General features: G+C 42.8%; 4 protein-coding genes across 5 annotated transcripts; 2 read left to right on the forward strand and 2 right to left on the reverse strand.

Annotated features, from left to right (window-relative positions):
• Positions 1-39: 39 nt before the first annotated feature.
• si:dkey-201i24.3 (kinesin-like protein KIF17) lies at positions 40-7707 on the forward strand. Its single transcript, XM_047334450.1, has 17 exons — positions 40-2390; positions 2479-2546; positions 2645-2695; positions 2817-2945; positions 3030-3104; positions 3191-3273; positions 3593-3703; positions 3945-4073; positions 5072-5208; positions 5294-5505; positions 5602-5667; positions 5762-5876; positions 5963-6087; positions 6266-6385; positions 6570-6737; positions 7282-7432; positions 7566-7707. The coding sequence occupies exons 1-17, from the start codon at positions 2336-2338 to the stop codon at positions 7637-7639; spliced, it is 1869 nt and encodes a 622-aa protein (XP_047190406.1). The 5' UTR covers positions 40-2335; the 3' UTR covers positions 7640-7707.
• Positions 7685-9017, reverse strand: slc35a4 (solute carrier family 35 member A4). Its single transcript, XM_035650239.2, has one exon. It carries the CDS (start codon positions 9009-9011, stop codon positions 8037-8039), a length of 975 nt encoding a protein of 324 aa, XP_035506132.2. The 5' UTR covers positions 9012-9017; the 3' UTR covers positions 7685-8036.
• Positions 9018-9045: 28 nt separating this feature from the next.
• Positions 9046-11165, reverse strand: LOC118319683 (SLC35A4 upstream open reading frame protein). Of its 2 annotated transcripts, none has more exons than XM_035650241.2 (3): positions 11009-11165; positions 10542-10640; positions 9046-9778 (listed from the first exon to the last, which is right to left on the reverse strand). In XM_035650241.2, exons 1-3 carry the CDS (start codon positions 11021-11023, stop codon positions 9584-9586), a joined length of 309 nt encoding a protein of 102 aa, XP_035506134.1. In that variant the 5' UTR covers positions 11024-11165; the 3' UTR covers positions 9046-9583. The 2 variants fall into 2 exon arrangements, with proteins under 2 accessions (XP_035506134.1, XP_035506135.1); XM_035650242.2 differs by lacking the exon at positions 11009-11165 and adding an exon at positions 10733-10981.
• Positions 11166-11368: 203 nt separating this feature from the next.
• Positions 11369-24210, forward strand: hmgxb3 (HMG box domain containing 3). Its single transcript, XM_035650233.2, has 21 exons — positions 11369-12031; positions 12487-12637; positions 12785-12959; positions 13378-13863; positions 13971-14072; positions 14560-14694; positions 14806-15050; positions 15373-15482; positions 15584-15664; positions 15816-15898; positions 16017-16124; positions 16253-16393; positions 16916-17223; positions 17433-17560; positions 19668-19799; positions 19956-20140; positions 20252-20474; positions 20800-20933; positions 21759-21878; positions 22141-22350; positions 22662-24210. The coding sequence occupies exons 2-21, from the start codon at positions 12510-12512 to the stop codon at positions 23271-23273; spliced, it is 3846 nt and encodes a 1281-aa protein (XP_035506126.2). The 5' UTR covers positions 11369-12031; positions 12487-12509; the 3' UTR covers positions 23274-24210.
• The last annotated feature ends 140 nt before the right edge of the window (positions 24211-24350 follow it).

Raw genomic sequence — 24350 nt, forward strand, 5'->3', positions numbered from 1 at the left:
TTCCACTGAACATGTTTTAAGATGATTACGGAGAGACACTAAAGATGCAAAGTTAACAAGCTGACACCCAGTTCAAGATATAATCATCGAATTCAATTAACAGGGTCAAAGCAAAAGAACGTGTGGGTTTGTCTCTCAGCAAACTCCCTCAGTCCTCAGAGCTGCTGGTGGAAGCTAGTTACTCATGTTCTGGAGGGATGTATTTCTCTGCCAGCTCAATTTAGATTGGTGGAGAAGTGTTTGTGCAATGACAAAGATCAGACCTAAAAGATTATTTTTAGGGAATATTCAGTGGTGTATCTAGAGTGTACTGCACAGTATGTCCTCGAACGCAGGTCTCCGTCTTCTTTTATAAGAGGTGTGAGGCAAAGGAAGGGAAGAGCCAAGCCAACACCTGAAGGCGAAGATCTGAAGTCAGTGATACGCAGATAATATTGTGTATGTGCCGAGTTTCTATAGGTTCCAGCTTTAAAAGGTCTTTCTAATCTTAAATATATATATATATATATATATATATATATATATATATATATATATATATATATATATATTATCATTTTATTTTAAAATCCTACATTTACACATTTCAAAAAGATCTTTCAAGTGGTGCTGTCCGTCTGTCCTGCCTACTATGACACTGACTCATGGACTGGTTCTGGTCCTGCTTTTTGGACTCACAGTCACTTCAGGAGCGTGATTTATCATCACTTTATTTATTTCCAGGCTTTGAAGCTGGAGCTGACAGATGTATGTAAGATGTTTTTATTCAAATTTTTTCCCCTTATGAAAAAAACTCACATTCAATAATATCACAATCTCCTTTTTCATTAATCAGTGCAATGAATAAACTCATGCCCCAGACACATGTTAACACATTAGTATGATTTATTCTATTCTGTCCAATTCAGACCATCTAAAATTAAAGCCCATTAAGAAGTTGTGGCACACAACACCACGGCTTTCCTCTCCGCTCGATGCCATTCATTGGTTTACTGTAGTTCCAGGGGTTAGGGTGATCGCCTTTCCACCACTGTATAACAAGGCAGCCTTTATGAAGAGTTTATGGATTGTAACTAATGGCTGAACTAGAATTATTGCCCTGTGGTTATGAATATGAGTGTCACATGTATGAGATGCTTATGCCAACCAGTCACAATCTCCCCCTTCTGTTCCTGAGTTATGATGTTGAAAAATGTCACAGGGAAGTTGACTTTTGACCTTTAGAAATAAAATTTAATCTTATTATATTAGACATTTGTGTTAAACTTTGTCATAATCAGCTTGTGAATTATTGAGTTGTTGCGGCAAAATGTGATTTTTGAGGTGACCTTGACCTTGACCATCAAATTCTAACATGAAAACATGATGCCTCCAGCCACATGGAGGCATAAATCTATCTTATGTTTTCAAATATTTATGAGACATTTATAGGCACAAGCTGGACCAGTCCATTTGTTAACAACTTCTTTAGCAAGTCAAGGAATTCTCACAATCTGTCAACTCAAGAATTGCTCTCTCTTATTGGCAAACAACTGATCTATTATGAATTACACATGATATATTTACCATTAATAAAGCTATTAGAATGTCTGTCAGCAGGATTACTCAAAAACGACTAAACCAATTTCTATGAAATCTCGTGGAGGGCTGGGACATGACCATGACCCGAGGAATAACCCACTGCATTTTGGAGCAGATACAGATAAACAGGCAGATCCAGGGTAATTTGTTTTCACTTATTTCACATGGCGAGAGAGACATTTTCATACAGTTCAGAAAATGCTTTTTTATTTGATCGTTTTATCTGATGTGGCACCTGATCTCAAAAACATGAAAAGTGGCCAATCAGCCTTGGTGGAGGTTTGTGCTCTCTGAGCGCCCTTCGAGTTTAATATTGTAAAATGTTCAAACATCTACATGAATTACACTGAATGATCTAAGGAATCTGTTATTAATGTTATAACAGTGTGATATCCCAAAATAACATCGTGAAGATGGTGGAATCAAATTATTTAAAAATCATTAGGCCACTGCTCAGAAAACCCCAGTTGAGACCTTTCTGTCCGTCTTGGTAACTGTACTCTGGTCACACAGACCAGTGAAAGTGGATTCAGCCTCTTTAATAATTCAGTCTGTGTAATGAAATCCAGGTGACACTTTGGCTAGTAGGCATAAGCTCAGGACGGCCACTGTGAACACAAACGCACCCGTGAGTACTATATATTTTTTTACAACCGTGATAGTGTTTGCCAATAAATGCACCGTAGAATCTGAGGTGATGAAGATGACTTTTTTATGAGTCTCTCATAATGGCTCCGACTTGATCCCCGTGCAGATGTGTGAGGGAGCTGAAACAGTGCGAGTGGGAGTCGTACTTTGTGGAATCCCAGGTAAATCAAACGCAAGAGTGTCAAACCTGTAAATGTCCCATGCTGTCACTGGAGATTCGACTTGTAAATGTCTTGTTTGTGCTGATAGAGGGTGATGACTGCGTAGTAATTAGTGAAGACGGACATGGTGTGAGCTACACATCAGCAAAGAATAAGGTAGAACATTCACGTTTACTCACAGTCACTAATCAGCTTTCAGCCATTTGCTCTGTGCAAACCCTCACTGCGGTAATTATCTTATTTTTCCCAATCAGGAAGCAACGTCCTTCTCCTTTGACCAAGTTGTGAATGATGACAACCTACAGGTAGAGAAGAGCTTCTGATCTCTGACTTATGCCAACATGATTGTTCTTTTTGAGCCTCTTATCACTACCAATTATTGTGATGTCTGCAAACTGAAAGTCTGAATACACAGTAAATCTGCAGAGTTTCCAGCCTGAGCTCCTGCAGCCACTCACAGAGTCCGTATGCAGTGGTTATAATGGAGCCCTGCTGATATGTGGAGTCCCCACAGAGAGGATTTGCACCCTGACGTACCACAGTATCATCAAACAGGTGCGACCCAAAACCAAACTACACTTAATATTGGCCGGACGTGATGTGTTCTCGCAAGTAATCTTCCTGTTGACTCTCTCGCAGCTCCTGGCGAATCTGTTTAGTCGCATGCTGTCACGGGTGAAAGAGGAGTTGTTCATCTCTGTGTCGTCCCTTCAGGTTTGTGTGGAGAAAACAGTGGTACCCACAAATGATAATGGACACAATGCAGTGCAGGATAACTTCTGCTGTTTTTCCACTGTCAGTTTTATCCAGATGGAACTGCTGTGGATGTCCTCAGCCCCAACAGGCAGACTCTAAAACTAGTCACACACCCAGTCCTCGGAAGGTGAGCTAATGACCACCAGGGTATCGAAATAGATGCGATAAACAAAGAAAAGCATCCGAGGGAAAATTCATACATGCTGCTGTATGCCCCAATCCGCAGCAGGGTATTAATGTTGCCCCTGTGTGTGTGTGTGTGTTCTATAATTGAGAGCACCAATTTTGGCTCAACACCATTGTTGCGAAGATATTTTGACATTGTGAGGACCTTGTGCGTGTGTGTGTGTGTGTGTGTGTGTGTGTGTGTGTGTGTGTGCATGTGTGTGTGGAATAATAATAATACCCTACATGTACATTTAAGTGTGTGCAATGTTCTTTCCCAGTCTTGTAGGAGGTTTATGTGAGGTGTGTGTGTCTTCGGAGGAAGAAGCCTATGTTCTGTATGAAACACGCAGGGAGACACTGGAGGCCGGAGCAGGCTCCATTTCCAGCAGGTAGTTCAAATAATCTCTGACCATGCAATCCATTAAGTGAATTCAATTGAATTGGGTTCAATACAATGGCTTATCACAACTACAGCTGAGTGTCTTACTGTCACGTGAGGGGCTGGATTGTCCACGTAGCAGATTCACCTCTGGGTTTTCTGCAAAGGTGTCGGTCTCGTTGCTCTTTCCTGAAATGTACGAATGAATGAACTTATCGGCTCCACGTGTTCATGGTATGTTCCCCCCTCAGATGTAGTTCCCTGTTCTCGGTGGCTGTTGAGTGGAAACTTCATCCCGAGGAGGCGGAGTCAGAGGTCTGCCACAGCCGGCTGCAGCTGTTCAGCCTGGCAGGGGGAGCCAGCAGGACCGACCTCAGAGGGTCAGTCCAATACTCTCACACAATGAGATACCAAATATCTCAATAGATAGCTTGGCACCGTAGACATTTGTTCAGCTCTTTGCTAGGTTATTTCCAAAGCAATCACTTTTGAATAAGCAACCCCTTATATAGTTAGTTATAACTACCAAAGTTTGTTGACATTTACAGTTGAGTTGCTTGACGGATTGTTGTAGTTGAGGATTGTTTCCCTTTACTAATGACTTCCTGAGTTTGTCAGTTTCACATACTCTGTGAGCAGTTGAACAGTTCATCGGGAGTCTTCCAGTGAAGAAATATTACAAAACGAGTGATGCTGTAGGAGGATATACACCAGTCAAATCCTGTCCCTATCAATGGTGCATTGCTGGCCTGTGGAGCAATGTATTTGTTGCACCATAAAAACCCTTTATCTTCAAGTCTTTGGCAGGAAACTACCACAGGCACAGGGGTAAACAAAAACAGGGATGATGGCTGAATTCCATTTATCTCCCTCAGTTTCAAAGATCTGGTGTCGTTCATGTGGACTCACAACAACACAGCGGAGCCATTGCTCACTAACACCTGCGCTTTTCCTACCGTGGCAAGACAAAATGCTGTGAAAGGGGCCTGTTAATTGACTCAAATCAGAAATGAGGACAAAAGCATTTGTTCGACATATGAACAAAGTTAAGCTCAAAGTCTCCCAAACCTCTACCATTCAGTCAAATAAATTCATGAATCTCTTGCATGAGCCTAGCAACTTCACACAGCATCAAATACAATTTGCAATGCTCCCTGTGTACCAAATCTACAGTGCGTACTATGTTCTAAGCAGCGCTTGAATAAAGTTCATGTGCCAAAATAAGGTTCAATCAAAAGAGCTAAAATGCATCAAGAGCCTTGATTTCCAAATGCACAGTTCACGCAGACCACTTTATCACAATTTAAGACCCAAAGAAAAGGATTAAGTATTCCCAAATATGTGTTGGACTCAATAGTAACAGCTGAATATTCTCCAGAGTCAGCCCACTGCTGAAGGTTGTGGACCAAATCCAGGGTGGAGCGACAGCGTCTGACAAGCTCCTTCCTTTCCTCCTACATGAAGCCTTAACGGGAAACAGTAGAGCCGTCCTCCTCTACTGTATCAGCCCTCAGGGTCAGTAATTATCTGCGCTCCACCACCACAACTTTTATCATATTGGATATTGGGTGTTCAACGGACTCCCCTCCTTGCCCACCAGGTCTTCTGGATGATGAGACGCCTTCTGCCTTGGCTTTGGCCCAGAGAGCGAGAAGTCTGGTCACTAAAGCCACCGTAGGTCGCTGGTGTCCAAAAGCAACCGAACGGGAGATCCGAGATAAGATCCTGGATGTCCAAACTCTAATGATGTCACAGGGGGAAAGTGAAGCTCCCAACATCCACAGGCTGGCAGAGCTGACTCAAGACCTGCAGGTGACTCTTCACTCTTCTTTGGGCCAACGCTGCACCTATACCTGTAGAGACCAACTGAGGTCATAACTGAAGTGCAGTCTGCGGTCTCTCCAACAGATTGTGAAGAATCAGTCATGGGCGAGTCGGAGAGAAGAGTCAAATAAGATAAAAGGAAAAACACAGGTTGCTTTTCCACACGAGTTGAACTAAATTATAAGAAACAACGTGTGTTCCCACTGTCTAATGGAATTATCACCGTTGTTTTGCACCGATTCAGCGGAGTCGTCAGACCCCCAACAGCAACCGGCACAGCAGTGAACACAAAGAGAGTACGGATGCAATGAAATATTTACAAGACCAACTGAGACGGGAAATGGAAGAACATATCCGAGGTAAATTGCTGTGATATGGAAAAATGTGTCATCTTAGAGACGTAAATGATAGTGTGTGTGTGTGTGTGTGTGTGTGTTATCCACAGAGGGTAAAGGCAGTGTGGAGAAAGTCCAGGAGAGAGTAGCGAGAATCCAGGCGCTGAAGGAGGCTCTCAGAGAGGAGAAGCTGAAGAACGGGGCCGTTACAGAGAAATCTGACCTCTGTCAACAAGTAAAGCTCTGCGTATAACTTCTGCCATGTTCAATGTAATAATGTACACCTTTACAGCTGCCTGGAAATCATGTCGACAGTGCTGTGTGAATATCCTATTAACCGTATAAATGAGATTTGTGCACGCCGCAGTGGGCCACCCGCACCAAGACATTTGTTTTGCCATTTTAATGATCAGTCTCTCCTGGAATACAATAAGGCGATGGAGCAGAGGAGGCAACTTAAGGAGGATCATGTGAGATTAATTCAGGAGGAGGCGGAGAAGATGGAGAGAGACTTGGCACAGGAAGAGCTACCGGTGAGATAATGAGATGCCCTTGTTTTAACATTATGCAGTTTGTGATCTATCTTCGCGAGGGATGCTGAGTCAGTTTAAATTAATGCAAGGCAAGATTAATAGTGGGCAGAGGAAACCACTGCATATGCAACTTAATTCTCAGAATTTTTTTTCTTCATGGCTCCATCCATTCTTCCGCTGATAGACGGAAAGCCCCCAGAGAGAGCTGCTGGTGCTGACCAGAGAGAGGCAGGTCCTGGTGCTGCAGATGGAGGCCTTGCGCACTGAGGCCCTGCGGGCCGAGAGGGATCTGCAGGATCAGAACCACAAACACCAAAAAGAGCTGCGCTGTCTGAGGGAGGAGAGCCTGCAGGTGGGAGGTGGTTGGGTCCTGGACAGAACACAGATTCAAACAATTTTCAAGTCAATTTTTTTATTTGAGAGTCTCATCTGGCAGTGAATGGATGAGAGATTTAACCTGCATTCTCCAAGTCCTTGTCTTTAATATTGACTTCTCTAAGTGACTCGAGAATTCTGGTTAGTTTTTAATATTTAAGTTTGAAATTAAAAATATCCAAAAACAGGATATTTTCAACATCGTTTTTGGGGAATCTAAATATCTTCAATTAGCTTTCTCAAATTATTACATGTTTGTAGTATTTGCTAATTCAGTGCTTGAGGAAGGGTATTTGAATTCTTAAAGATCAGACTTGGCCTTAGCTAAAAGTTTTCAGAGCAATATTTAAGGCTTTCAAAATTAGTAAGTCTTTAATCTAAAAACAGAACTGCACTGGATGCAATTAATATACAGGACTTTGGCGATTCACACAGTGTCAAGGTCACAGATTTATCTCGGCTGCCATCACTCCTGCACTGACCCCGTGTGGTTCCGTGTTTTATGTTTCACTGCTCTCCAGGTGTTCAGAGTGTTCCGTCAGGTGAGGGAGGAGCAGAGGAAGATGTTAGAGGGCAGATACAGATGTGTGCTGCTGGAGGCCGTGCAGGACGCCGTCTACCTCTCTGCCCAGAACCAGCAGCTACAGGCCGACAACAAACAACTCCACAAAGGTCAGTGTACGTTTAACCTCTTCCACTGATGGAACTTAAAATCTGACATGAAATATTTAATATCCAGAGATGATAGTACATCTTTCCAGGATGTGTAAAAAAAAAAAAAAATCTATTCTCTTTTCTTCTACAGCACTGGGAGAGTTGAAGGATGCTCTAGCTGTGAGAGTTGATCCTAAGGCTGAACCGTTATCCCGACAACAATGAGTATTTAACCAACAAGCGTGCTCACTGTACATCATGAAATATAAAACCGTTTCAGAAAATTTATTGGTTATAGCAACAGAGTGTAACACATTATCTTTGTAACAATAATCTTTGCAGCCAATGTGACATGATGGAGAAAAACATGGCAATAGCAGCACTCTTCAGAAATGTTAAACTGAAGATATAAGGATCTTTACTTGCTAATTAAACTTTAAAATAGGATGTAAATTCTCACGCATTGGATTCTTGACTGCAGCTCAGTCCAAGATTCAGAAGGCAGATAGACAGAAGGCAGGAAAAAAAAACAAAGCAAATAAGTCAGAAAACAGAGGTTTGAGAGGACTGTGATGAGAGTTCTTTTTGAGCTGAACAGGCCTCCTGGTTCATTTGGCGTCTTCTATATGTAATAAAGGTAAGCTGCCAGTCCAATCATAGACACAGGGAGGAGGAAAAGCGGAGTGAGCCGCAGCCCTAACGTCGCCCAAGACAACAGAGCATTGACCAGCATGGAGCAGGAAATGACAAACAGCCTGGTGATCCCACTGCCGTGCTTGAGCACCACAGACATCAGCAGTCCGTTTGCTGCCTGCCCTGCGATAATGACCCACACTGCTCCCGAGTATCCCTCCAGAAAGCTCTTTTCACTCGCAACAGAGGAGAGTGAGGAAAGCCCGTTGATGGCCACACCAAATACATAGAGGTAGAGATTCTGCAGGCTAAGGGGCAGCTTCTGGCTCTTCAGCACCCTCTCTGTGTAAACTGCTGCCAGCCCTGACACAAAGCAGTACACCAGCACAAGGAAAATCCCCCAAGCTGTGACATGAAGCCTTGGACCTTCCTCAGCATCAGCTCCCTCAAGGTCCCCTATTTCCAGGCTGCTGTAACTGTGACACACCCCTGCACCCATGAGGAGCCCCAGGGCGAACCACTGCGCAGCCCGCAACCTCTTGCCCAGGCAGACCGAGTACAGCAGGGCAGTGGAGGCAATTTTTAGATTAGAGAGGATTTGATATGAGCTTGGGTCCATGTAGGCCTGCATGAGGACTATCAGGTTATTGTTGAGGGCGTAGAGTATCGCAGGGACTGCGTACGGGGCCACAAGGACTAAAGGTGGTGGAGCGCGCAAGGCAGCCGTTCCCCCGGTCAGAACAAGAGTCGCCAGAGAGACAGAGAGTTTAGCCAACTCAATCATGAGGACACACGATGAGGGGTTGAAAGGGACTTGACCGTCTACTTTGGTGAGAGTGATGAGTGGTGCATGAGAGCCATAGATGAGGACCATCAGCACCAGGAGGACACCCCACTGAATCCTTTTCACCCACTGTCTCCTCGCTCTGGAACTCGTCCCCACAGGCTGGATCCCAATCATCATCAGTGGTGAAGAATAAATATTAACAATCTGAATACTAACTTTAGTGCAAACCCTTGCATTTTTTTAAATGGACATCTTTAAATCGCAACCATTTAAATGTCAATTATAATTTACTTAGACACACCACTCTCTGTATAACTTTGTATATGTAACTTCAGCTGAACATTAAAAAGGAGTAGGAAATATTTGCAGGAATCACTGGCTATTTTAAAATGACTGATTCAAAATGCAATGGGCTAAGACAGTTGCTCCGGGCAACCATACTAAAGACAAGTTATTTGTTGTTAAGTGTTACTGGACCAAACCTTGAGACATTGTAGTACAAAGTCTTACATTTTGTGAAAAGTGAAAATGAAAGAGAGAAGTACATAAATGAACATGAAACAAAATAACTAATTGAGAAAGAAAATCCAGTCTTTAACGTTCAGTCCCAAATGAAAATCCAGTTATATCGAGAAACCTTGAAGGCTGATCTGTCACAAGCCACTGACGAACTGCTCCAATGCTATTTCCTTTTGTGTCTTTTATGCCACAGGTAAAAGACCATGAGGGCGAGCTGTCAGACCAAATCACTAAGGTCCTTTCCTCGCGTTGTTCAGATACTCTTTCACAGTCTTTTCAATGTTGGGCACTTGATAGTTCTGTGCCACAAACATGCCAGTTATTGTTCCCAGCAGAACTCCGAGGACGGCAGAAGAGCGTAGCTTGGCCACCACATATCCGGCCAGGAAGCCCTTCAGAAATGGAGATCCTAACAGAGAGCCTCCCTACAAGAGATTAAAAAAAAAGAAGAAGTGATGCCAGGATCTTTAGCACTGTCCCAGCACAGATGAATATGAAAATCTGGACATGTATACAGCACAAGGGATATATTATGTTGCAAAAAAATCAAAACACAAAGCAATCATAAACATAGTTGAATAAGAGCCAGAGCAATAATAGCAAGGGGTCAATCAATTGTCATCGCCGATATCCACCATTTTTATCGGTTATTGGTATCGGGCACAATTATAAAATACACTACTCTAATGCAGCCGCAGTCACTACCTACTGGACTTTAGCAAAGTCCCGTCCATCTTTGTTTGTTTGTTTGTTTGTTTGTTCAACTTCATAATAATGCTGCTGATAGCTCCCTGCACTTTTTGTGTTAAGGTCATGTTGAAAGGTTCTGTGAATTAAACACATGCTTTAGGGCATTGCAACAAAGTTTTGTTTCGAGAGTTTGTAGTATTCAAAATGTTGACACCTTTTGAGAGTCAAATATCGGTTATATTAGATTAGATTAGTAATAATCGATATCAGTATCGGCCCTGAAAAAAGCCATATCGGTCGATCCCTAATAATAGTAACACAAACATTCCAGTTGGGATATACAGAGATATGGGCCCATATCCTTTATTACTTGTTTTTTGAGTGACGGTATAGTTACAAACTTCATTAGTAGAAAAATAGAATTGGGAGCACAATTGAAAACATATTGGACACAATCAAGTATGTGCTCAGTCACAAGAGGCTGTGACAACAACTCACCTGAGGGATTCCGACAGACACCTCGTTCTCCACTCGCCTCTGGATCTCCTCCAGCTGACTTTTGAGCTGCGTCAGATCTTTCAACTGTTTCAGAGGATCCTAAAACAAAATAATAACAATAATAATAAAAACCGTGTCAAACCACAGTGGAGGCAGTGGGTCAACTACAACAGCTCTGTGACTGTAACCACCTCACACATCTGTGTACAGTCTGTGATGCACAGTAGCGGGCGGGCCTTTCTGTGAAGAGCTCCTCCAACACTACAGCGGCGACTTTCTCCTCGAAGCAGCAGCAACACTTCGCTTGCATCGGGGTTTGGACCCGTCTCATTCGGAGGCGACACGCCCGTGTTAACTCTGGCACAGATACATCTACTGCGGAGATTAACCTCCTCTCGCAAGTGCTGTCACCTGACGAAACAAGTGAAGTCAAAGTGTTGCAAACCACAGCACGGTAACACACTCACCTTGTCATCCGCCATTTTCACTGAGTGGGCTGATCTGTGTTGGGCTGATGAGCCTGAGCCGCTGCTGCTGCTCGATTAGTCTGGTCTACATGTGTTGACGAGGTCGTCGTCGTCGTCGTCGTCTTCTTCTTCTTCTTCTTCTTCTTCTTCGTCGTCGTCTTCGTCGTCGTCGTCTTCTTCTTCTTCTTCTTCTTCTTCTTCGTCGTCTTCTTCTTCTTCTGGTTTTTTTTGGCGTTTGGCAAATTGGTGCATTACCTCCACCAATTGTTATGGCGTGTGGCTCAGCATCGCTATTATTTACTATATACACGAGGACTAACCAAATAAAAGAAAAAACTATAAACAAACAAACAAACAAACAAAAAATGATAACTCCTCAATTACATTTGTTGGTCTGAGATACTGAAATATGACTTGATAACACTCATCTGTGTTCTTCTGTAAAATATCTACTAGATGAAACTGTACTCTTTTTCTTGTTGAAGAGGTCAGTTTCTTATTCAACATTAGCCGTTAATTCCACCTTGCCTTGTCATTTTGTTCTCGGGTTTGTAAATTTTCTTCAATAAGTACAGTCAAGTTTTTTTTTCTTTACATAACCACACATCTCACTTGTCCCATTTTTTGGGGCATTTCTGGAGGTTGTAAACTGTTAAAATTGACAAAATAAATAAAAGAAAACTGCGCCCCCCTGTGGCCACATTCTGTACTCTGAAGGTCTGTGTGAGGCATGGGACGCACGCCTTACTTTCACGTGTCAAAAACGTCTTCTGTGATTGGCCCAGAACGTGTCTATTCCCGCATTTGATTCGTTGAAGAGCATAGCAACAAAGCCGCCATGTTTTTTGGAGAAGTCGACGAGAAACGTAGCTAATTTACAGACACGAATGCTTCGCAAATCTTTGATATGATGTGAAGCGTAGACACATTTCGGTTTTCTATCACGGTCCGCACAATGTCTGACTTTTTCGGCGACTTCTAGATGTTGTTCGGAGCCGTTTTTTGAGTCTCGGTCTGTCGTGGGTAAGGCTTCAACAAGCGGCCATTTCATTGGATAACTCGGTGACTGTACAGGCAGTATAAACACACGCCATTAAACATAATTTGGAAGCAGGGAAGGACCTGTGTTCTTAATATGTTAGCCCCTTATAGTTAGTGGTCTCCACAAGAGCCCCATGCATGACAAGTTTCCAGTATATTTTTTTATTAGGATTCTGCAGGGCGATATTCTGTCTGCATGTGTACCAGCCTGCAGTCACACTGCCCTACTTCATGCTGCTTGTATTACTCTATTTGTCTATTGCCTCTTAATAACTAATTCAGTGCTTTATTATAACCATCCTTTTTCAAATGCATAGTAACATGTAATGCACTTACACCGACGATTAACCACAACTCTGATACAACACCTGCAATAAAGTCTGACTTCATGAAGGGTCCAAAGTGACCGACAAATCAAGGCCATATTGTTTTTCCAGTTGTCCCCAGGCCGGTGGAGATCATGGAGAAAGTGGAGGCGTGTGAGGTGGTGAAAGAGGAGGTTGAGCGCTTCTGCAGCCAAATGTCCACCCCAAAAAAGAGGAAGAGCAAAGCTCAAGAAGACACTCTTGAAAAACCCAAGAAGCCGAGGTAATTACACTGCCCAAGGGTCTTTTACACAACGCTGTTAAAATATCAGAGCACTGAGTACAGCTCTGTCTTAAAGAGTGACTGAGCATCCATTGAAAAGCCTCCATTGTCCCTGTCATTGTCATGCACCGACTCTGGCTGTTTTAGGTCTGCCTTCCTGCTCTACTACTTTGATGTGCACCAGACCATGCAACTGGAAGAACTAAATCGCCCACAGTCAGAGATCAACAAGCGAATCAGTGAGAGCTGGAAAAGGCTCAGTGTGGCTGAGAAAGCCTACTATCTGGAGAAGGCCAAGTCTGAGAAGGAGGGCCTAGATACAGTAAGCTACACCAACTTTTTTTTTTTAAACTGACTAATCAGGGCCTCTGTGCAGCCTCTTATTTCACAGATCGACCTGTAACAATCAATCCAATCAACCCAAGCTGATTTTCAGGTTTGTGGATGGCAGAGTGCTTGTTTTAGTCTAGGTGGCTTAGTCCTTCTTTGTGATTAACCACTGCAGTGCACTCATTTAGTCAATTGAAATGATTTCATTCGTAGTGAGCAAATTTGGCTCATTTAACTACATATAAAGTCGTAATGAAGTGACTCAGTGGCCCCAATTATCACATCACAGATAAATCAACTTTTTTCCTGCTTTATCTCTGCACCAGTCTTATTCACTGGTGTCTATTGTAATGTCAATGCCATTATATAAACAATTATGAATAACCTTCCTGACCTTGTATTTTTCTCAGTCCTCACTCAGCCCCTCAAAAGACCTGCCAGGCTTCCGCAAGATCCTCCCCAGAGCCAACTACATTCTCTTGTCCAAAGGCTGCGCCTCAAATCACCAGCTAGGTGCCTCTCAGTCGGAGGTGAGCGTGGAATCTCTGGACCCTCCATCTCAAGGAGGATTGCCCACAGTCTCCCTTACCCAAGAGTCCAAGTTCACACCTCTAGTTTTGGCCGGTGAGGTGGAACTTTCTGAGTTGCCGGTCGCTGTTGATGATATAGCAGAGGAAAAGGCGGCGGTGTCTAGCCCCACAGCCCTCCAAGGAATCTCTCCTCTCTCCTCTTCGTCCTCTGTCTCATCCGAAGCCCCAGCCTCCACGGTTGTTCAGGGCCCCACTGACCTCACAGCAAATGGGGTCACACTGACAGGAAATGATACAAGTGCTGCGGGCAGTGGTTATGGCTGGGCGATGGAAACTACACAGTTGGTTGCCATCATACCTACCCAGGTGAGACTCAGACGAATGAGCTTCATTTATTCCAGGTTTACTGAAGTTTGACAGTTAAAAATTTAAGTAGTTCACCATTTTAGTCAGTGATCTGTCCCTCACTTCAGAGGCTGGTGGAGGCCAAGGCAGGTGTCAGCTCTGTTGGCCCGGTGATGATGATGTCAGTAGGAGCCAAAGTAGAACAAAGTGCCAAACCTTCATATAAAATGGTAAGAATCTATGATATTCATGCAGCTTGGAGATTGTCAACAAAGGAACTAGCAATCATGGTTTATGTACAGAAAAAGACAACCATGAATGCCAAATATCTAGGTTTGAGAAATCTGAATATTACCTCAGCCATGTCTGTTTTTTTATTTATTTGTCAGAAGGATTAATCAAATAGTTCTAAATTGATTTGCACCGAACATGGTTAGGGATTAGAGCATGGGCCAGGGAAGGTTATGGTGGCAGATCCAGGATTTTTTTTTAATCACTTTTGTTAACATTGCAAGTTGGGGGCCTTTTTTTGTGGCTATTTCCCTCAGTTTCTCAGGAAGTAATGAATTGATCTTGATGTTTTGCCATTTTACACAGACAGCTGTATAGGATTATTTGGCCCTGATGGAGATATGTGCACGACCGTGCCGGTGTAGTTATTAGTGTGTGGAGTTACAACAGCTGAGAGATGTGAACTTGTTTCCCTCCTCTCTACAGTCTGTGAAGACATACACCAGGAGAGGTCGAGGGAGGTGTCAGAGTCCGGGATGTTCCTTTGTGTACGTCACCCGCCACAAGCCGCCAACATGCCCTGAATGTGGGAGCTACTTGGGTGGAAAATGGATACCTGCTGTATGTGTTGAGCATCATCTGTGTACAAATACTAAAACAATACAGTGATGTCGGCTCCGGTTTTGACCTGCAGTTTTAGTCTATCAACTTTGGCTGCTTTCATATTATTAGGCAAAGAAGACGCAGGAGAAAGAAGCAGCATCCAAGCAAGTTCTACAGGAAGCTAAAACCGAGGCCAATGAAAGCAGCCAACCCAGACAGGTCCCTGCTCTAGAGGGGAAGGCTGATGTCAGTAAAACAAACACCAGTGGGAGCAAAAAAGAAGGACGAGTTCAGTGCAGCTCCAGAAAGCAGCGTGCAGTTCCCACTGGAAAACCACCAGAGGGCAGCAGCACCAAGCCACAGGAACAAACAAAGTGAGCATCCTTCAAGTTTTAATGCCTTAATTATTGTGACTGGTGAACAGAGATCAGTTCACATTGTGCCCATTCAGTTAATAGGTGTGTTGAGTATGCGACATGGACTTCCATAGCATATAACATCCGGGTAAAGTGTTGAATATATATATTTAGTTCCTGTGAGTCTAAAGTGCATTTTTTTGTAAATATACACACCTTCCTTATTTTCCTCTCTCTTCATAAACATTTCTGATTATTCTAATAGCTACGAGGTATAAAAGTGTGGGACAAAGAATAGTTTGAATCGTTTTCGACATACTTTCCCTCTGTCTATGAGTAGACAGTTGAAAGACAGTCCAAAAGGTGCCACAGTCCAGGGTCAAGACAGAAGCAACGCCACTGTTCAAAGGAAGCCTGTAAGACACATCCTCCCTGCCTATCATACCACAGGTGAGGGAAAACATGCAACACACAGGAAGCATTTCATCGTTCGTGTAAAAATAAGCTGTTACCATATGTATTTACATATTTGCTCGTGTTTGTGTTTGTAGGCCGTCCCTTGTTTCAGATCATAACTGTTCCACCTAACAAAGAAAAATATCAGACTACAAACAAAAACCAATCATCAACTGGTACAGTGCATCATATTACTTTATTGCAATTCATTTCTAATTCAGTGCTTATTGCTGGTATTTGCAAACACACGGAGGAAGTGTGGTGTAAGTAACTGTGCTTTCTGAAGTTTTCTGCTCTCAGTTGATGTGGCTGTTTTTCCAAACACAGCGCACAGCGAGAGTTTCTCGGGTCTCAAACCCAGCACTTTGAAACAGCTCGGCCAGACGGTCCAGACAACCACAGCCAAGAAGGTTAACACACGCAAACATGTTGACACACACACACACACACACACACACACACACACAGAGAAAACAGTACATATGCAGATTTAAGCTGGTTTCCTCACTCTCTGCATGTTTTCCTCAGGATTCTCCTGCCTCTGCAGGTGGAAGCCAGCCCATGTCTTCACTGCCTAACGGGAGAGTGAATATTTTGTCGGTCGTGCCTTTCAAGCGGCACACTGTCTCTAGCTTTGTCAGTATTTAACTATTCTTTTTGTAATTTTGCTTGCTGTAAATTTTCTTCTTTTTAAAACATCAGATCACACTCCATGTTCTTTTGTGAAACATGATTTTGTCTTGTTTAAACTTGGGTGCTCGTAGGACTTGGGGCTCTCCACTGCACGAGGCAGGGGTCGCTGTAAAAACCCATCCTGTGACTATATGTACAAGAACAGACACAAGCCCTCAGTGTGCCCTACATGTGGCTGTGAGCTGACCCAGAAGAACACCAAGGGAGCAAAGGTGAAAGCTCACGTCCTCACGATTTGTCTTCATAGCAGACACTGTAAAATTTGTTTCCAGCTGTATCTCTGACCTCTCAACCGCTTTTATGAGTTTCAGCACAACCTCGCATCCCTGAGCAGTTTCCTCTCGGCATTCATAAATCTCAATGTTAAACTGATGACAACAGGCCTTTGGAGTCAAGTCTTAAATTTTAGCTATTTTCGCTTTAATGGTTTGAAGCGAGCACGTCTGTTGTCTCTTACACCCACAACACCCTATTCATCTGTCTTTGTGTATTTTTTCATGTGTGTCATATTTTGTCTTTTTTTACTGATATATATACATATATAAATACAAGAAAAATATATACATTCAAAAAAACCTTTTCATCTTTATTCTCTGCTCTAGCAATGAATCACTTTCACTTATTAAATGATTACTCATTTATTGACAATAATTAATGCCAACATTCTACCATATTTCATAACATTTAATGTTGAAAAAATAAGCTCATATTACCTTTTATTTTTCCTTTCTCAGTCTGAGGCTCTGCTGGATCCGTACCAGGCCCTGAGTCCTGCTCAGAAGGACATGCAGCGGCAAAACACGCTGCAGCTACTCCGCCGTTTCCTGCAGATTCCCGAAAGTGAGACTGAGCTTCAGGAAACGTTGAACCTCATCCAGGAGCTCAACAATCTCCAGATCATTTTGGTTCAACCAAGTCACCAGGAACACGAAGACGGCCCGGGGATGGAGACGCTTGTTGAGACTGGGTGGCCTCAGTTCTATGAATCAGCAGCGACTCACTGCGGCCTGTGTAACTACCCTCTTTTCAAAGGAGGTCAGAGGTGAGTAAGTGGGAAGTGGGATGAAGAGGAGATATTTTGATCTGTAGGAAGATGGGAGATGTTTTTGTTGAGATTTCTATTGGTTGGCTTCCTTTCTTCTATTCTGCTTTTCTTTTTATTAGAAGCAAGTTCTGTTGGTTTCAACAGTGTGTGTGTGTGTGTGTGTCTGTCCGTCCGTCCGTCCGTCCGTCCGTCCGTGTGTGTTGTAGTACTGTAGCTGGACAGGAAGACTGCTGGCTGCTTACTGAGACGCTGATCCAAACAGCTTCTCTCCAGCTCAAGGTGTGTCTCAACGTTCAGTGTCTGGCTCTGCACAGCTTCACTGACCTTCATCCAGGTAAACAGAAACACTTACAACAACTTGAACATTGTATTTCTCTTTGTTTTCATTGCGCGTCAAGCATAGGAGACATTCAGATTGTCCTTGCTTTTAATTCACTGTCTTCCGCTGTCTTGCCAGAGGTGAGTTTGTTCACAAACTAAAGAGAAACTCAAACACAGCAAATTATGTCGTGGCTATACTAATACTATACTAGTAAGCTAAATCGCTTACTGCCCCTTTAAGGTGGTTGTCTGCACACAAGACATAATTTATAAAACTGTTTCTGATTAGACATTAATTCCTTAATTACATCAGTTATGCTGACTAGCCAAAAGGGGGCACTACAGCTGTGAATTTCGTTAGCGCGCCATATAACATCTATTAAATAGTATTAACCTTCCTCTTGCAGTACACATTTTCTACTCCCACTCTCTCTCTCTTTTGCTAAGTAGATGTGTGAACTGCAGCTTTTCATATTGGTTTGTTTAATTGTTGGGTATATTACAGTGGCCCCTAATTACAAAACACATTTAGAGAAAACAAATCCAAAAGGAATTGCTGAACCAAAGGTGCTCCAGGATGCGTTGGCGTATTTAACAAACCTAACTTTACCATTTTGGGTATTTGAGATTTATTCAGGTGAGAAAGTAACTACTTGAATATGTGGACAGATCATGCATATAATGCCTGTTTGGATTTTGCTCGTGCTCGACCTTTCGGAGACGTGAGGACTTGCCTGTCAGATCAGACGTTGAGGTTTTTTTACTTTCATAAAGGTATCAGTAGAAAATATTGCCATAAAAGTTGTAGACAGGATTATTCCACTGTTTCTCAGTCACTGATTCTGAGGGGGTGAGAGGAGGGAAAAAGTTCATCTCTGAAGTATTAATTCCCACTGTGCAATAATACTCAAAATTATCAATAAGACATCACCCCAAATATTTTGTATGTTGGCAACAAAATATTTTTCTTTTTATACACTGTAAATCTTGTTCACATGTACTGGTAGCTTATCTTACCACAGAAACATATGGTTCATTAAAATGTATTGACATTTTCTGCAGAATTTGGATTTCTTTACCGTATAGTATATGAGGACGCACATGAAACTCTTGATTAAATTCTGTGGGAAGAGGAGACTAATCATCTAATTGAGCTAATATTAGTATTCTTATAGACATTTCAGTTAGTAAACTATATTACAGGTATGTGGGACTGTAAAGCAGAGTGAAGGAAACAAAAATCAACACTCTTATTTTTTTTTTTGCACTTTGTGTGCGTTACCTTTACCGACCAAGATCTGTGCTGAAATGTGGAAAAAGTCGATGATGTTCATGCTTTGTCCTGTGTGCAGATAAAGTCTATTTATAACAACACAGTTTTTTTCTTGTTTTTGGCTGAGTGGCTGTAAGGCTTCAAATTATTTGGCGTGAGATTTGTTCAGGCAGCGTGAGGGGGTGAGACAAGGCCTGACAGTGGCTGTCTCAGGTCAAAATCAAGAGCTGGCGGCAGCCGTTGAACAACAGCACTGCCGCCTCTGGACTTTGGGCTTCTTGTATGTGCAGATGTATCACCACATTTCATCAAGAAACAAATATAGGCTACATAAGCAAAAGTGAACCGAGGCAGATCTGTATATATCACATTTTGCTGTATTGGCCCCCAGCAGTCGTATCTGTTACTACATCAGATTTTTGCAGGAAATTACTTATTACGTTCGTAGGAGGCGACTGCTGTTTCATTTGTGGGAAATTTATTACGTTTGTGGGATTATTACATTAAAAGCTGCAGATTTGTATTGCATTTGTGGTTTATGACGTTTGTGTGCTGTTATTAAGTTGGTGGGTGTTACAAGGCCCCAAGCAATTTGAAATATTGCTGCGTATCCATTCTTCGTAGCACATTGCCTTTAACATTTTTTTGCTTTCACTTGTATATGTGCTTTGTCCTTAGAGGCCACCGTAACAGAAGAACACTATTAGACAGTTATTTTGGTCATGTTTTAATGACTGGTCACTGTGTATCAAGTGCTGCTGAGGATTGCTGTTTATTGCAGTATCGCCTGTAGCCGGTTGTCCTTGAGAATAGAATTTTTGAAGTTTTTTTGTTTTTTTTTTGACAGGTTTGTTCAACATTGGGAACAAACTTCTGGTGAGTATTGACCTGTTCCTGAAGATCAGGGCAGATATCAAACTGGGTCATGCCCCCGATCAGGCAGCCAGGACTATACTAGACCACATCCCCAATCACCCTGGTAAATTCTGGATTACACTCGTCATACGCAACTTCTGCAAATGCTTTTTTATTATTCACTTCTAAGTTTCAGTTTTGCCAACTTTGCCAACTGTTCCTTTTGCGTTTCATAGTATGTTTTCTCTGAATCCCACTGCGTCTTCCTCTTTTGCACCAGTCCATTCACTGAGTCCAGAGGAGTTTACTCAAATTCAAGAGCTTCTCCTGAGCGGCTACTGGGCCTTCGAGTGTCTAACGGTGCGAGATTACAACGATATGATCTGCGGCATTTGCGGCGTTGCTCCCAAGATGGAGATTGCACAACGATTCGCAAACAATGTGCTGGAGCTCAAGAATGTGGAGGTGACAGATTTATTGAAATATTTATGCAAAATAATACAACTCATTCTTAGAGCAACGTATTTGGCAACATGACAGCGTTGCACATTTCCCTGAACTTAACTGTCTCCATAGTTTACCTGGCCTGAGTATTCAGTCTCGGACGAGGTACTCGTGGACGACTTCTGGCTGACCATGGAGAGTGAGGCTATTGAGCAGGCAGCCTTCCCCACCGACATCCCCATCACACGCGTGGATGCTTCCATCATCGCCCCCTTCATCCCCCCTCTTATGAGGAGTCCCACTGTCATCAACACAGAGAAAGACAAGGACTCTTCACACACACAGCCCCCCCCTGGTACTGAGTCTTTTGAAAACTACAGATGAATCTCGGCTTTTATACCGATCCTGTCACTGTTGAGTTTTTAATTATGAACATTTGAGGGGGAATAAGAGGGACTCCTGTTACCTTCATATGCTTTGATTATTATGGGCAGATATATATATCATATAATATACTGTTTGCAAATTTCATGCAAGGGTTCCAACTTATGTGTCCGAATTATAGCAATTTCTAAAAGTTGTGTACTCTTTTTTTTTTTTTTTTGTGCATGACTGTTTGGTTGCAGTTGATTATGTTGACCCCCTTTTTTAAGAAGGTGATTTCCATCCATCTGTCTCAGGAGATTCATCAACTTTGGTGCGTCTCATTCATGATGGTCAGCTGAGACTGGAGAATATTGAGGACCACAGTGAGGACGAGCTGAGAACAATACTGGGCGGCTGCGGGGCGAGCGTGACCTCAGGCTCCACTAAGGCATGTGTTTGTGTTTGTGTGTGTGTGCCTGTGCGCTCATTAAGCATGCTAGTGACTTCACGTGAAGATGTAGATTGTAAAATATTAGGTAGACTACCGGTGTTCCTGCCGGTGCAAAGATAGTGATCATATGTTTGGCTGATAAGGCTTTGTGTGTCCCTAAAGGTATTTCGGCAAGTTCGTTTGCTCGCTGGTTTTGGAGCTTGAGTCTGGTTGAAAGATGATTGAAAGATTGTCCATTTCTCTAAATTTGTCTTATCTCTAGAAATGTTCTGATACCATTTCTCCCTTACCGATACCGATCCGAAACCAGTGCATTTAAAAAAAAAAAAGGACAAATTGTATAACGTATTATAACAGTCGTATGCTATTAACTCTGTATGGAATGATGATTGCTATCATTGTGGTATGGTTCCGGTTCAACAGATACATACAGATAATTAACTTCCAGTGTAATATATTGCTTAATAAAGATTAATTTATCACATTTTCGCTATCTCTGGCAAACGCTGCACTACCGGAAATCCCTTTAAAAACAATACTTGCCAGTGGCAGTTCAGCACAATTGCTGTTTTGAATTGGCGAAGAAGATGTGATTTTAGTGAAAAGAAAATTGTAGTTTTATCCCTGTGAAACTAATAAAGACGTGGTATTTGATTGGTACAAAGATTTGCATACTCGCTGATCCCACATTTTTGGCAGTATTGGAGACATTTCCAGTTCTGGTATCGGAGTCGGAACATCTCTACTAATCTCTGACATATTCATATCTATACATGAGTTTGTTTGAAAAAAAAGCCTCCTTTCTGTCTCCATCTGTGATAGAATGAGCTGCTGGCTTCTCTGATCTCCCTGTACACACTCGTTCATGACGGCCTCTCCACCGCCCCACAACCGCCTCCACATCACACTGGTGGCAAGCTGTCCAAGGTCTGCCCCCACAAGGTAAAACCACTCACCCAAATCAGTTCATCTGTTAATTCAAAGGTCCAAACCAACAATCTCTTTCATGTCAAAGCTCTGATACTAGACATTGAATGTAGCCTTTAAAAACTCCAAATGAAAAAAGCAGTCGTGTACAAATATTGTCCAGGTCATAGGAGCCCAAAACTCAAATATTCCCCCATGTTTGAGCACAACCCCTCTGTAAGACTCTGGAAAGGGTCTTGAGCACTAATCCCCCACATCGGCCCGTTCCTGTTTCCAGGTAGTTTGCGGCTCCAAGTACTTGGTGCGAGGAGAAACGGCTCGAGATCACGTCGACCTGCTGCTGTCCTCCCGCTACTGGCCCCCGGTCTATGTCAGTGACTGTGCCCGTCAAGTGGCGCTCTGCACCGACATGCAGTATCCAGAACTGGCAACACAGATGTGGGGCAGGAACCAAGGCTGCTTCTGTGACCCCTTTGAAAAGCCAGAGGTGGGCGACTTTGCTGTATTCAGTTATCTGTGAAGGAACTTCTGCTGCTCCATGGGAAAGACAATTAGTTAAAGGCTCAATCTGTCATTTTTTTTGATAATATAAAGATATATTCATATACATTTTACAGTACACATGATGAAGTGGTGACTTGGTAACAGAATTATTAATTTAAAACAAAGTGGTAAAAGGTTGATTTAGTTTTCATCTAGAGTTAGTAAATGTAAGGAAAAGCAAGGCTTTGTATGAGTATTGTCACTTGGAAAACTGAAGTGTAAAGGCTCAGTGTCGCCTTCCCTCTCCTCCCTCAGTTTGTGTCATGTGCTGAGCTACAAGACCAGCCGTACAGCGCTGACCTTTCCCTGGTGGCGGAGAACCAGCAGGTCCACCCCATCACCAAATCTTCCTCTTGCTGGCTGGTTCATCCTCCGGGAGCCGAGCGCCCCCCGGCGCCCCCTGCTCCAGAGCATCACTCAATGTCCCTCTGCAGAGACCTGGAGCCCTATGTCAGCCTGGTGGCTGAGCTGGAGAAAGAGAAGCAAGAGGAGCATGAGGATGAAGGTGCAGGAGTGAAGGAACGCACAGACAACGCTGAGGAAAAGTGCACCGACAAATCACAGGACTGCTCCTCGGGGAGCTCCGCGCGGTGCCGACCTGTGGTTTTCAGCAACACGGCCTATTACTATCTGTACAACCGTCTGGTAGACTTCCTCACCAGCAGGGACATTGTGAGCCAGCAAATCAACCAGGTGGTGAAGGCCTGCCAGCCGGGAGAGGTGGTGATCAGGGACGCTCTGTACCGGCTGGGAGTGGCACAGATCAACACAGAGAAAGAGGAAGAAGACGGATATGGAATTGAGGGACAAATACAAGAGGAACGGGCCGAGACATATGAGGTCGTTCTGCCTGAATTAGAATGTTGAGGAATGGACGGATGAAATAAACACCAGAGCAGGCAGAGGGATGGACTGAGTGTCGAGATAGCCGCATGCAAAGAGATAATGGGAGGGACAACGACTGAGGGAGCCAAAAGTGCCAGAGTGTTTTATTGTTGGTAGAGGACTAACCAGTGCAACAGCACACTTCATCAGTTCATACACTGCTGTGTAAAACAAAGAAAGTTTAACCATTGACACAGTGAGTGTGAGAATAAGTGTAAGTTAATGTGGCGGAGAGACTGAATGTACAAAAACAAGAGATACACAAGTAGAAACATGGAAATCCGCTCGGCAAGTTCGAAGTCGATCAGATGAGCGGTTTATCCAGAAAATTCAATGACAGAGATTTCTGTATTAATTAGCAGGATGGTGCCAAGAGTTGAATGAATATAAGGTGTATGCAAAGGTGATATAATCTTAAATCCTAAATCAATGCTTTCCTGTGACTTTAGGAATGTAAACAGGATTTAAATAACTCAGCTCTAATGAATCTAAGTGTGAATATTTAACCAGGAATAGTGTGGTGTATTTATTTGACACTCTTACCTCTTACCTGCCACCTGTTGCCTTTTGGACCGATGATTGCTTTTAAAAAGTGACTATTAAAGTAAATATGTATGTATCTGTTCATTGTACTGTATTGCAATGTGATGATGAACCTTGTGGCCTTTTGCTTTATTTTACATCATCTTGTCAGTGTAGATTGATTTTAAGGAAGCTGAGCGTCTGGCTCAAAAAATAAATCACAGCAGCCAAGCTTTTTGTGTAGATAAAGAAAAGACTGAATCGTGTTGAATGAAACTGCTGACGCAACAAATAGACATAAGGAAATGAATGACTTTGAAATTCCGGTCAACTTCACTATGTCTCCTCACATTAACTGTTTCAAAATCCGAGTATTTAAGTTAATACTTAATACAAATGATTGTCCGATGAATTATTACTGCTTCCTACTAATACGCTGGCACTATCACATGTGGATACTAGTAGCATTTAAGGATATGGAGGAGCACCATTTATGTGATAAAATCAACAGTGGTGAAACTCCTCAAAACTTTGACT

This window comes from Scophthalmus maximus, chromosome 9 (assembly GCF_022379125.1).
Source record: "Scophthalmus maximus strain ysfricsl-2021 chromosome 9, ASM2237912v1, whole genome shotgun sequence".
Lineage (NCBI taxonomy): Eukaryota > Metazoa > Chordata > Actinopteri > Pleuronectiformes > Scophthalmidae > Scophthalmus > Scophthalmus maximus.